The sequence below is a fragment of the Schistocerca gregaria genome, chromosome 11 (genome assembly GCF_023897955.1).
Source record: "Schistocerca gregaria isolate iqSchGreg1 chromosome 11, iqSchGreg1.2, whole genome shotgun sequence".
Taxonomy (NCBI): Eukaryota; Metazoa; Arthropoda; class Insecta; order Orthoptera; family Acrididae; genus Schistocerca; species Schistocerca gregaria.
The window spans coordinates 26,390,409-26,405,294 of NC_064930.1; the positions used below are offsets into that span (position 1 = coordinate 26,390,409).

General features: G+C 40.5%; 1 protein-coding gene across 1 annotated transcript in view; it reads left to right on the forward strand.

The window, feature by feature from the left end:
* LOC126295505 (NADH dehydrogenase [ubiquinone] 1 alpha subcomplex subunit 10, mitochondrial) overlaps positions 1 to 14,886 on the forward strand; it is a 69,873-nt gene that overhangs the window by 20,271 nt on the left and 34,716 nt on the right. Inside the window, exon 5 of the mRNA XM_049988084.1 lies at positions 12,504 to 12,590. Coding sequence (XP_049844041.1) covers positions 12,504 to 12,590 — 87 coding nt within the window. The remainder of the gene's footprint in view (positions 1 to 12,503; positions 12,591 to 14,886) is intronic.

Sequence of the window (14,886 nt, forward strand, 5' to 3'; positions counted from 1 at the left end):
TCAATCCTTTGAATGGTTATGGTTTTATACACTGGTGTAGAATTTCTGAGCCCTTTTGAAAACGAAACTCAGAGAGAAGACAGTTTACACTGTATATTCTTGTATTACAAAAGTATAAGTTTGAATTCCACCAAACACCGCATGTTACTTTCCGAAGCATTGAAATAGAGATTGCGATGTGCCTTTGGAAATCAGTCATAGCTCATGTCACGTGATTTCGCCTGCCAATACGGTGGATATTCAGAACCTAGGACACGTGATGTAGTCTGCCAATAGCATTATCACTGTTAAGTAGTGTGTGCCACAAATATGAAAAGTTAATGGTGTGATTAATAAGCTTCAAGAGAAGCTAAACTTTCACATATAATGTTGATCTTTTTTTGTGAGATACGTCACACAAATGTACCAGTAAAAGTTTTAACACCGACACAAATGTCTGATCTTATGATCTTGAAATTTTTTCTATTGGTCGTTCTCAAATACTTGATTTTTAAATGAGAGTCAAACGCTCTGTGATTTAAGAAATTCATCGCACTTTCTCGCACTTTGTTCATCTTGCGTAAAAGGAAATTTACTTTGAAAGTAACGCTTTTCAATCAATCATTCGCAATATTTTCCCGGGACCTGTTAGAAAGAGGATAGTTTCAGCAGTTGCCAGAGAGTGCCAGGTAACAGCCGTCAGCATGCTTGCACAGCTACGATGATGCAGTAAGCCCGTATGCTCGTACGTGTATTACATTAAAAGATCTTAAGTTATGTCATAAAAGAAACAAGGCATCAGAGGAATTCCGTGAACCATACTATAACGCATAATTCAGCTTGAAGTGCACATTCTTATGTCCAGATTCAGTTGTAAATTTTCTTGGAGTACTAGTACTGTATTGTCTCATTTTTGGTTTTTTTTATTATGGCATAATGCCGTACATGCTATAAGTTGAAAACATGCTCTTTTGAAATACAGAAAGCAGTTGAAACTAGCAAATAGTGTGGAATTAAACACTTCGTTTCAAATAAATTGACTGTCTCAGCTTGAAAGATTAATAAAGCCATATTTCTTTAGCAAACTTCATTGTTCTGCAGGGAGATTAATGCTTGACTGAAATTGCCTCCCGAGGCAGATACCCCGGTTTTCTCCCAGTATGGCAGCTTGCAAGAGCCAGTAAAATTTTTCCAGGTAGCATCTTGCTGCTTGCTTATACAGCTAACAGCCACACTTTTTGTAGCCAGAAGCTGGAGAAGGTACATGCGCAACTCAACTGCGCATGTGCATGGGTCCGCTCGCAACTGCTCACATCAATTTAATGTAAATAGTTTTGACGTCATGCTCATCAGAGGCAATTCGTTGATATGAAGCATTGCATAGTCCTCCTAAAGCCTTTGACACATTTTTCTACTGGCAGAGCACTGTGTTGTGTTGTCTAGATGGCACATTTCCTTTGCAACTTAAGTCCCCCCCCCCCCCCCCCCCTCAATCATGTTTTATTGCTGCAGCATTATTTTGCAGTAGCGGGGTGCAGTAATATCCTTTGTTAGAGTATTATTTCTTACCAGTCAAAATTATAAAAAATTAACTGAAAACTAAAACAAAACAAAAAGATCCTGGAATTCTAAAAAATTCCCAGGTTTTTCCCGGATATCCCGGTTTTCCCAGGTCTTATACACCCTGCCTGTACCACCTTCCTTGGAGAAATATTAAAAAAAAAAAGAGCATTGCGGCCATGAGAAACTCGCTTTTGTTTCAGGAAGAAGAAGATTCTTTTCTTTTAAAATATTACTTCGAAAATTGTAAATGACAAATGAGATCATTGGGATCTCCATTGTAGGGGGAAAAGGGCTCATTTGATTCACATGGGGTCCGTGTAATGATGGGTCAGTAGGCCTGTTGCCTTCTCAGACTTCCAGGTGTTCATCTCTGTATTCGTCTTCACTCACTGTCACATTGTCAGGAGGCACAGGTATCAGAAACACTCACTGTGACACACGGATCTTAACACAGATAGTGAATTAGGATATTGCACAGTTTTTTCTTTTCGCGGTGATTCTGGCTATTTTCATCGCACAGAAATAGTGTTTTGAAATCTGTTTGCTCCCTTCAAATTGTTGGGGACACCAAAGGACGTGTGACATAATCCTTCTAACCACCCTATGAGGAGTGTAACACATGGCAAACAGGACCTCCCTAAACCTTCCATGAACCTACAGCAACTCACTTCACCAGGTCAGATTTCTCTCTCTTCTGAGACTGATGCAGCAAACACAACATGATGCGCTGCAACATGAGCACGACTCATCAGCCTCCTTCGTGTCCTGGTGGTATGAAATTCCTCTAGTATGGAATTCCTTGTATATATTTAGATTATTTAATAAGTAATTACATAATTGCACCCAAAATAAATAAAAGTAAATTAAACAATCATTGTGTGTGTGTGTGTGTGTGTGTGTGTGTGTGTGTGTCTTGTCTATTTTTGACAAAGGCCTTGTTGGCCGAAAGATAACTTTCCGACAATCTTTCTCTTCTGCGACTCAGCATCTCTGCTATATGGTGGATAGCAACTATCATTTTCATTATATTGTTACGTTCCATCCTGGGTTCACCATTGTTTGATTTTGTCTTTTAATTGTGCCTGTCTGCAACGTAATGTGTTATCTTTACTGTGAGTAGCAATCTGTCTTTTAGTTACATCGGTAAAAGCACATTAATTGAGCAATACCAAAGTAACCAAAATACAGCATTTTAAGTTTATAAATAAAAGGTACAATATCACGAAAACTGAGGCCAACGGGCAAAAAATGATTTCATTTTCGAATTCAGTAACATCTTAGCTGACATCATCATTCACATTTTCTTTTTCTCTCACTGATAAAAATGCTGTTGACCTATGTAATAATTCTAATGGTATTATCAGAGTCGAAATGTCCTCAAACCTGGTTTCAAAGTAGGTGTGAAGACCATTTTTAAGTATTGATCGTTGGTTGAAATGTCGTCATTATGTCTGTGCAAATTGGGAAAACTGGAAAAGTAGTGTTGTCCAATGTTTTGCTTGTTTAGTTTAATTCTGCTGAGAAAAGCTGAATTATGGATTTTGCTGTCATCAGGCGTAGATTGACACCGGTTAACACCAAGTTAACTCATTAAACTTGGTAAACAAATGTGTTAAATAAGTGATGTCATGTTTGCACTTTATTAAATTTTCTCCTGAAAATAGGTCCTTTAGTATTCATGAACACCAAAACGGTCCCAAAATGAGAAAAATCTTTTCAAACATAAGCCTTTTGACAGCCAGCCCATTTCAGAGTGAAGGAGTAACCAATCAAAGTTCCCATCTTTTCTTCTTATAACTATGCAGATAATCTAGAATTCCATGCATTTTGTTTATTGTGTTAATGTCAGATTGAAGAGATTGATACAATCACCACTCAGATTTTTAACATCTAAATATTGTCGATGAATGGCCTGTGTACTTTGGCGCCACAGTTATGTTCGTTTAAAATGAGTTATAAATCTGTCATAGAGTCCAAATGTAGAGTGTACTCCATGTACTGCCCCTGATAGTATATTTGATAAAACATGGTGGTTTTTACACAAAATAGTCTTTTGAAGCATTAAAACTTGGTTCACCTTTAGTGTCTATTGTTGCAGTTCTCACGCAGAGCAGTTCTTCATGGATTTCTTGGTCACAAAATAACATACATATTCCAATAATAATTCTTCATGCCGGGTAAAGTTGACTTGTCTAGGTGTATGGAGAAATAGGTCATTTCCAGGTAATTGCACAAGATGTCTTCAGTATTATAACTCGTTTTAGCAATGTGTCTTTCAACTGTGTTGTTGTAAAACGGAATTCTTTTGAGTCTGCTGTAAGCAGATTTGTGTAGAACAGTTTTTGAAACAGGCAGTGGCTGACACAATTAACTGTTCCCCAGTAGCATGTGACTTTTCCATATTTTGCAACAGGTAGTAAAATAATGTAAGATGCCCACAAGCCATCATCATCTCTTTGTAATAGCAAAGAAAATATACGGTCAGCCGTGGGTCTCTTTTTGAAGTTTGTCTTTAGTATTTGAAAGTATTTTGAATCTTTATCTAGTTTATCAGGGTAATAGCTTCTCAGGTTATCTTCCAGCTCAGATAGTTTCATAGTGCTGTTGCTAAACATTTTGTTGCAATATTCCTAAATTGGATCCACTCTTGTGGACCTCAGTTTACATCAAATGCACCCTTTGTTTTTTCTTCCTCAGGCACAGACCATGTGAAAGTTGACGCAACCCCCGGTGGTCGATATAGGCCACTTTGGGAATCACTGCTGTATAGCATGCTCTACAACCTGCTTTATAACCAATGTTTCCTTCAGTGGCTTACTTCTGTGGGCATGTAAATACATCCTGCTGTGCCGTTCCCAAGGGGTGTGTGTGTGTGTGTGTGTGTGTGTGTGTGTGTGTGTGTGTGTGTGTGTGTGTGTATGCGTACCTCTTAGGTTTTCCTGCAGTGCTGCAGACATCTCTGTGTTCTTACCGGTTGCCGAGGATACTTCCATATCTGTGTGAATAATGGAGTTTTTGGTATTTACCGTACAATATATGTGCCTCATCAGACGCTATAATTTGCAAAAAACTTTTTTTCGGTACATTTCTCTGCAATTTGTGGTCTCGCAATCGCGTTCTCACTTCCCGAGCACGGGGTCTCGGGTTCAATTCCCGACGGTGTCAGGGATTTTCCCTGCCTCGAGATGACTATGACTGGGTGTTTGTGTTGTCCTCATCATTTCATCATCATTCACAAATGTGGCGAGATTGGACTGAGCAATGGTTGGAACTTCGTACGGATGCTGCTAACCGCGCAGTTGAGCACCCCACGAGCCAGTCGTCGTCACCGACATCATCGATACATTCGAATCATTTACGAGACACGGCAGTTGTTGCAACCAGACAATTCACTATGCACGAGGACGTGAACACGTTTCTCGAGAATGACCGTCCTTTGTTTGTGAAGCCCAGTAACTCGAGACTGGAATAAGGTAGTATTCTGCTCTGAATTGTAAATGAAATTTCAGTGTCTTATCTACATTTCATTCAGTGTAGTGTACGAGCTAAAATTGACTACATCTAAAGTTTATGCAATGCCTTTTTCCCTCTGAGAACTTTTTAAAATTTCGTGGAATGTTTTACGTAATTTGAAGCCGGGCAGTAAGTATGATTAATAATGGAAAAAAAATAAAGTTCTTTATTTAGTGGACATATCTGACTGTAAGACACGCAAAAGTCAAATTTCTACTGTGAGACATGCAAAAGTCAAATTTCTCACCTAATAATTTTCAAAAAGTCGGACAGTAAGTGTTTAGTATCGACTGTGACGCCATCTCTCAGCGTGGACACCGGCACGTGACGAGCAGTACAGCCACCGCAGGAGCTGCCTCAGCTCGGAATGCACAGAAGGGTTGAGGCACTGAGCAGCAGCTTTCTCTGGTGGCTCAGGGGGTAAGTTTCTGGCTGCAGAGCCAGAGATTGGACACACCCTCGGTGCTAAGATTTTGTCTATTGCTTCTTTCAGCTCTGACAATGAAAAAATACTGGGTCAAGTTGCACTATGTTTCGGTGTGTGTATTGAACTGTAGATCCCCTGTAAGTGGCTCATAAGTTGGTTTGCAGGCCAAAGGAATGCTAAAGCGTACCACCTCCAGTAAATCGATGCACTGCAGTGTTCAGATTGACCTTCAGGTGGAATAGAGCTATACAATATAACAGATGTAACGTAAAAATGCTCCGAAAAGAAATGGCTTCTGCGTTTGCACTAGCTGTGCAGCACACTCCAAGTGGCTCGGCACTTACCAGTACTTTGTCCACTCCGTTCCCCTAGCGACACCCAGAGCACTCTGCACGACTAGGGAAAAGTGAGAATGTGACCGAAGGAGATTTGAATTTTCGATGCCTTCTTCTGTTGTACCAAGATTGCTAACCCTACCGGATACGGGTGTCTCATTGACTCTCTCGTGTTTGTACTGCTATAAAATTACTGAACGAGGTAAGAGCTCGGCGCCGAGTGATATATACGGGCTCTAAATCTAAAGTCTAAGGTGGCATCTGCCGAAGTGCATTGGAAAATTACACAAAAATGTAATTCCTTGTGGAATGTTGCTGGACATCCAAATTCATTACAAATAATTGAGTGTTGCAGTACTCTTACGTAGTACTCTTTGTAAACTTCACTTCTCGAGATCAAATATTTTTTCCGATCTGACGTGCGTGTGTGTTGTATAGAGCTTTGGGACTGAAAAATTTCATAAGAGACACCGAGCTCGATTTCGTAAGAGCTTGTAATACTGCAGCACACAGGTAACTAATTGTTGAGGTCAGTTTAAAAACTTCGACTCGGGGCTATGTATTGGTATGGTGTGTTATGTATGTTTTACAGGGTTCAAAAAAAATTCCATAATTTGTGTGACAGATGTAAGAGGTATTTTCAGCGTATGACGAGATACTAAAATATTAAATGCAAGGAATATGTATAAATTTGTGGCTTGCCATTGCATATCACCAAAGTTTCAGTGCCAACGTTTGGCTTCACTGATAACAATTCGTGTTGCTCTCAGTGTAATGTAGGAGACTGTCATTAGTTAATTCGGGTTCTTCAACTTGCACTGCAGCTCCGTACTGGATCAGGGATAAATAAGGCCCACAATGTACTGCAGATATGTGACGTTGGACAGTTTCTTAGGTCGTACGGGAATAAGCTACGAAATTTTGTTACTTTCTGAAAAGGAAATAAGATGTCCATATGTTTTTTAACAGTTCCACCTGCTTTATTTATTTCGTCGATCATCCTCGGTGTTGACATACTGTGTTACTACACTGGCTGAAAAATGGGTCGTGTATTCCGTCACTGACTACGGTAAATAATGTAGCAGACAGATGCACAGTTGCATATCACAGTACTTTTACTTTCAGTTTGCACAACCCCCCAATAATGCGCAGTTATATATGGATGACCAGTGCACTATAGTTTAAACTTTCCGTAAGCCTCAGTAATAGTTTGCAGGTGAATAGCCACGTACTGCTACATTACTGTTGAACATCTATGAGCAGTAAAGACATAGCCACATAATTCACAGTTCTTGAAGAATAAACAGGTATGTATGGAGCAGACACTGTCACTGTTTTTACATACAGCCTAATTGTTTAACACTTACTCCACAGTTAAGTTGAAGCATTGTTGTTGTTCTAACCAGCACAGGTTACTCGTCTGAAATTCGAATTAGCTGAATACATTGAAAAATTGGTTCCTTTTAACAGTTTTTTTCATACTACCAGGGTTAAGCCAAGTTACTTGTTTAAATCATGAAATTAACAAATATAGTTATGCAAACAATGCTTTTGACAGAACTGTTACTTTGGAGTTATTGAAGGGCTGGTTTTGCTAACATGTTTTCGAATAGAGCCAAATAGATACTTTAAGAGTACTAGCATTTTGTCTTCCAAATGTTTACAATTATTACAGCATTTATATTTGTTTATATGTCAACATTAGAATTAAAGTTATGAAGCAATTACTGATTTTGCCTTATAATAAAGATACTAATTAGAAATAGACAAAATAAATTAGAAAATCAGTTACATACATAAAACTAAGCACAAAATTAGATCTGGTGTTATATTCCTTAAAAATGGTGGTCAATCTTTCTTTTTATGAAAATGCAGATTATGTTTGCGTATGTTAATCATAATTAGTTAAAATTGAAAAAAAGAATTTAAGGAGGCAGATGGCAAAACAGGAGGGGAATTAAAAATATCCCGGCTTGCTTTGTCACATATCTGTAAATGTGAACCTACAAAACCACACTAAGCAATACAGCAGCTGAATAATGGTAAGGTACTGTAATCTCCAAAGCAATTACCTACAGATGATTGTTTTCAGTTAATGGGATGCTGACAAATATCTTAGAAATTCCCAGGGTTCCATTAAATATAACTGTTATTTAAGAGTACTGACTGCCATCATTGACCATATAGCCACGTGCTATAATATGGCATGGCACATAATTACATTTTGTTAATGCTTACTTTTGATAAGAATTTTGAAATTGGATATCACGTTTATCTGTTATGCGTAACCCTTTCCATTTGCAAATGATGAATAAATGTTTTTATTCTCAGAAATGAATAACATTTAGGATAGACATTCTTATTTGTTGTGAATTATAATTATGTCTGGGTTTTGCCCAACTCTGTCGGCAAATGGATACTGAATGACCTCAAATTCTGCCTTCATTCTCTGATGAATCTCCTTTGGGGTGGCACCTTCTGCTGTCAAGGATTCAATGACTGCACATTGCTTAAATCGCATTCATCGACCGTCTGCACAGAGTTACATACTTGACACTGTAACGACACAACCGTTCAGTGCTAAGGCTTCCCGCCAACTGAAGCTATAGAGAAGAGGCTACGGAACAAGCCAGCACTTGCCGCATTCCAATGCTGCCAAATGTTGAAGAGTTACGAAGGGGGAGGCATTACTTTCAGTCAACCCTCGTACAATACAGTCTGTTTGAATATTGCTTGCCATTGTGCCATCAGCATCAAAATGAACAGAGGAAGTAATACCTGATCTGTCAAGTGTATTTCACCAGTAACTTTTGAAGTCTTTACCACACTTACGTTTTTATTAATCGACGTACAATGCTGCACTGGTGGTTCATTCCGGCAAGGTATGTGGACCTTCGACATGTTTTGTTATAATCTGGATGTCGAATCTTCCAAATTGCTTCTAGCTATGGTACAGTTAAGCTCCTGTATGTTTGTGACTAGTTAATAGTGCCCTGCGTAAAGTGCCACAATGTCTGATGTGTGTAAATGGTATTTAACACAAATATTTTTAAGGCATGTACCTCGTGATCGATTGTTGTAAAAATTTCTTTCAGATCTGAAGATGGCAATTAAAATTTACCAAAACAAGTTATCTGTATATGTGATTACTGCACTCTTGGGCAAATAAAACTTCTCTAATGAGAATGTTATGTATTTTCTTTTGAAATTTAGTTTTTACAATGCATAGCTGGAGTCAGCTGAACACATTTCGTATGACATCCAGCATTTGTTTGTTAGTCATTACAAACAAAATTATTTTTAAAGCTGAATTTTACAAGCTCACTCAGTACAGCAGTACCAAACAAGTCTAGTGCAAATTTTTGTTGTGCCGATACATATTAACAGCTACAGGAAAACAAGAAAAATTATCAGAACTTGAGCAGCAACTTTGTGCTGCAGTATGGCGGTAGCTGACCATGGGAATCAGGACAGCGTGAGAGTCATATCCGGACTACTGTTTTACTGTCCCTCTTAATACATACCTATAAAATTAGTAGTGTACTAGGCTAATTTTTCTATTACATGGGCATGTAAAAGTCCACTTCAAAAATCATTTTGTTTGTAACAGGAAACAAACCAATGTTTTCCTTTGACACTAAGCCTTGCACAGAATGTACAATAAGCAGTGTTTCTTCAAGTTAACTCCACCAACACATTCCAAAATTGAAATTACAAGTATCAGCCAAAACACTAGAGAAAATGTGCCTGATGATTTCTCTCCATATATGAAACTGGATCTTGCTACCCACCATATAGTGAAAGTGTTGGAAGACAGATGGGCACTTTGGAGAAAGACTGCTAGGATTATTGGCTGTCAGACTAAGTCATTCAAATACTAACAAAGAGATAGAGGGGCTGGCCAGTACAGCCGATAGATAAATCAAAACAGAACAGAAAATCTACATTCCTAGCTTTCGGAACTTTGTTCCTTCATCAGGGAGGAGAGAGGGGAAAAAAGGGGAAGAAGGGAAAGTGGATTCAGTTACACACAGCCCAGGTTATGAAGCAACAGGGAAAGGTAAACAGGGAGGGTAGCAAGGATGGAGGCATGGTTGTCAGAGGGAAGCCAAAGATATTCTACTGTAAGTACTGTGCCAGCTTCAAACCAAAGAGGATGCATACAGAAGTAAAGAGGTATATAGTATAAAGATATAGGATGAAAAGATGCATGAATGGCCAAAGAGGAAAGGGAAAGAGGAGAAGACTGAAGAGTAAATGGGACTAAGGTTGGTTAACGTAGGTTCAGTCCAGGGGGATGGCGGGATGAAAGGATGTGTTGGAGTGAAAGTTCCCATCTCCACAACTCCGAGGGACTGGTGTTTGGGTGGGAGAAGCCAAATGGCATGTACATTGTAGCAGGTTCCTAGGTCCCTAGAATTATGCTGGAGGGCATGCTCTGCTACTGGACATTGGACATCTCCTAGGCGACAGTTTGTCTGTGCCCATTCATGCGCTCAGCCAGTTTAGTTGTCATCATGGCGATGTAAAAGGCCGTGCAGTGCAGGCATGTCAGCTGAGTGACGTGTTGATTCACATGTGGCCCTGCCTTGAATTGTGTATGTTTTACCAGTAGCGGGGCTGGAGTAAGTGGTCATGGGGGGATGCATGGGGCAGGTTTTGCAGCGGGATCAGTTACAGGGGTAGGAACTGCTGAGTAGAGGAGGTGGTCTGGGAATATTGTAGGGTTTGACAAGGATGTTACGGAGGTTAGGGGGGCGACGAAAGGCAACTCTGGGTGGTGTGGGGAGAATATTGTCAAGGGATGATCTAATTTCAGGGCTTGGCTTGAGAAAGTCATATCCCTGGCGGGGTAATTTGTTGATGTATTCGAGGCCAGGGCAATATTGAGTGACAAGGGGAATGCTTCTGTGTGGTCTGGGGGTAGGAACATTGTTGTTGGACGGAGAGGAATGTATTGCTTGGGAGATCTGTTTGTGGACAAGGTCTGCAGGATAGTTGCAGGAGAGGAAAGCACTGGTCAGGTTATTGGTGTAATTGTTGAGGGATTCGTCACTGGAGCAGATACGTTTGCCACAAATACCTAGGCTGTAGGGAAAGGAGCATTTGATGAGGAATGGGTGGCAGCTATCAAAGTGAAGGTGTTTGTGGGTTTGATGTGAACAGAGGTGTAGATGTGAGCTTCAACAAGATGAAGGTCAACATCCAGGAAGGTGGCTTGGGTTTTGGAGAAGGACCAAGTGAAATTCATCCTCACCCATAATTACTTCACTTTTGAAGACCAGACATACAAACAAATCAGGGGAACAGCCATGGGAACCAGGGTGGCTCCTTCCTATGCCAATTCTCCATGGGCCACTTGGAGGCGGCTTTCCTAAAGACCCAATAGAAGCTTTCGAAATGCGGTGCTACAGAATTGTGCTGAAGAGTAGGTGGCAGAAACAACAGCTACAACAGGAAGGTGTTTCATGCAGTCAGACAAGTCGAAAAATGAATGGCTCTAAAATCCCCCTTGGGCCAAATGAATGTTGAAAATAGACTTTGGCCCCTAATGTACACTGTGTGAAAAATAAAAGTTTGTAATGTTGGTGTAGCAGTCAGAGTATAGTGATATTTAACCCTACAAATGCAAAATGTTTTATACAACATAACAGTGAAATACATGTCTGTGTGTATACTTTGGGAATAGTAATCAATAAAACTGCTCAATTTATTATGTATTTCTAAGTCTCCTGTGACACATTATTACCCAGACTATCATCAGTTGCTGTATAGTACTGCCTCAGAGTCTACTCCAAATTCTGAATGATTTTTATCCTCCTCTGTAATCTCTTCTTAGGACTGCATTACGTGATCAGCCACAACTTTGTGTGCCACTACGAAGTCATTCTTATTCATCCAAAAGAAATATTCACGGATGTCAGTACAATCCCTCAGAGTACAACCACCAAATGAAAATCAGTAACTAATGTACCTCTTACTTCTGAGTATGTGTGCATAAACTGTTTTCACCATGCTGCATATCATCAGTAAACTTCCTACACATCCAGTGTTGGCAGAAATAATTTTTATTACCTAGGCGGCTGATGTTTTTGACATAATTTGTGAAACACTATTGCATTCAGTGTTCATAGTTTATTAGAACAAGTGTTTCACAGCATATAATCAGCAAAATTGTATATAAATAGGAACCAAATTCACAACTCTCTTCTTTTCTTACACATACAGCATGGAAGAATACTAGCTGTAAACTTGCTTACAAATGACTATTTTATGCTTTACAATGTAGAAAATGTTACTGTGAATTGAACTTACTATTGTTTATACCATAATGTATCAGAAGAGTAAGCCCACATGTGACAAATACTAGTTGAATACAAAGTCAGTTACAGAGAAGAGTGCCTGCAAGACCATTGATAAATATACATACTGTTACTCACTAGTTGGCCGATATTTTGAGCCTGTTGACTTAGAAACATAAAAATGGAATTTTTATTTGTCAGACAAAAGTATTATGACTATATTAATATCAAGAAAATTGTTTGTTTGTGGCAAATAAAATAATAAACAACATTTAAGACTAGTGTTATATATATTTACCAGTGTCACATAAAGATGTAAACAACACTTTAAAGTGTATCTGATGTATAGTAACTTCTGTCTGCAGCCAGTGTTCTGTTTTGCAGGTCAAGGAGTGGTGTTGGAACGCTGTGCGTTCAGTGACTTTGTCTTTGTGGAGGCTATGGTGCAGTGTGGGTACCTCAGCAAAACAGGTGAGTAATAAAACAACACTCGTATCATCTGTCTGCAGTTCGAACACTAATATGAAGAAAACTGATATTCATGTATTCGTTTTACCTGGCAACGTTCAGGTTTTCTTGTACGTCTATCCAGACATCCTTGAAGATGTCACACTCCAGTGCACTGTAAATAATGTTAATGTTGATAGTAAAAGTCTTCATTTGTGTGGCCATGGTGTTTTTGTTTCATTCATTTAAAATGTCGTTAGTGGTCTGGAGTGTGACAGTAGTTAACAAGAAAAAAAATGTCGTAAGTAAAATTTACACTCTCATGTCTAAAAATTGAGGTAAAGTAGAAACACTACTGTGAAGTTTTTGCGGAAAAGTCTTCGCGTAAAAAGTTGTCAGTTTACTTGCTACGTCAAATTTGGATAAAATTCAAAGCTTTCGACAATTGCCTACCTCACTGTCATCGTGGACTGGGACTGACTGTGGAACACTTTGAAGACAAGTTTGGCAAATTGTACTCACTGAACAAAATGTGGTCGGGTTTGTTTTTGATCCAAACTGCTTCAGGTACACTTTGTGCTTGTGACCATCTTAGCACAATTCCTGTGTCCATTACCCCCCCTCCTCCCCCCCCCCCCCCCCACCAGTCTTGGAATAAAATTCAAGGTGTAATTTTTCACAGGGACCTCATCCTTCGAACTGATGAGGAACTTAGGGACAGTCTAGGACGGCGGGGTGTTCACTTTGTTCGGCGTGTTCAGAAGGGCCCGACGGACAATCGTGTTGATACTGGGGTCTTTATTCTGGCCTTTGAAGGGGATACCCTCCCTGAGAAGTTCAAGATTATGGTTTATTGATGTGACGTGAAGCCATACGTCCCACCACCTATGAGGTGCTTGTGTTTTGTCCACGTGTTTTCCCACTCATAGCAGACCCCTCTTTGTGGTGACTGTGGACGCCCACTCTGGGAGTGGAGTTCCTGTGTCCCCTCTCCTGTGTGTGTTAATTGTCATGGCAATCATTCACCAGATTGCCCATTTATAAGAAGGAAAAGAAGATACTGGCGTATAAAATCCCTTGATCGTTTAACCTACACTGAAGCTCTAAGAAGTATGCACGTCTTCACCCTGTGACCATGACGTCTAACTATGCTTTAGTTACATCTTCACCCCTTCCTTATCCCAATCCCAAACTTCTCTCTTCTCCCACTCCCCTGTGGTTCCCACACCCTCCCCTCTGGGCACCGCTCCCTTCCCCAGCCGGAGAAGTGTCCCACTTCTTTGGCGTCTGCCGGTCAAGGGCACCCCTCCCGGGACCCCTTTTCCCGCCACCTTCCATGCCAAAGGCCTGCTGCCACATGACGACCACAGTCTGTGGGCCCCCAGGTCGCCCGATCTCTTTCTGTTCCCGATCTTGCTGCAGCTGGCACCTTTATGCCACACAGCCCTCCTCGATCTCGACCAGAAAAGGAGAAGAAACATAAGTCCTAGGACAAAGAGCCTCTGGTGTCACCAGAGGTCCCATCCCCGGCTTCATAACCAGATTCTGACCTGTCGTTAGAGGATGACACCCCCTCCTCGTCGGTGACCTGGCGGCATGACTGGCTTTAGCCTGTTCACCCCACATTTGAATCATCGTTCTGTGATTATCCAGTGGAATTGTAATGGATATTACTGTCACCTTCCAGTGTTAAATCCCTTATTTCATTTTAATTTGCAGCTTATGTGGTTCTACAGGAATCTCATTTTACTGATGGTCGCTCACCGACCCTCTGTGGGTTCCGTGCTTTCTGTCACGATCAGGTCAGCCCCCTACGGGCCTCTGGTGGCATTTTTTCGTTGGTCCGTACGGACGTTGCTAGCACGTGTATTCCTCTTCAAACTACATTGGAAGTGGTTGCTGTTAGGGTCCACCTGGATTCTGAGGTCACAGTTTGCAATCTTTATCTCCCTCCTGACATGAGTCTTACACCTGTAGCCTTAACTGCCCTTCTTCAGCAACTTCCTCCTCCCTTCCTCCTTCTCAGGGATTTTAATGCTCATCATACCTTGTGGGGCAGTGTATTTCCATCTAGTCGGGGTCTTCCCATAGACCAGTTTCATGCAGACTACAATTTGTGCCTTCTTAATGATGGCTCCACTACTCATTTCAGTGCCAATCGTGGTACTTTTTTTGCTATTGATTTTTCTTTTTCTCCTCCCTCCCTTCTTCCTTCATTACAATGGTCCTCCCCGATGGACAGGTTATCTTGTTGGTCTTTCCGACGTGCCCGTTGGCCTCTATATACTGCACAAGTCATTTTTTTCTCCTCTTTGTCGGG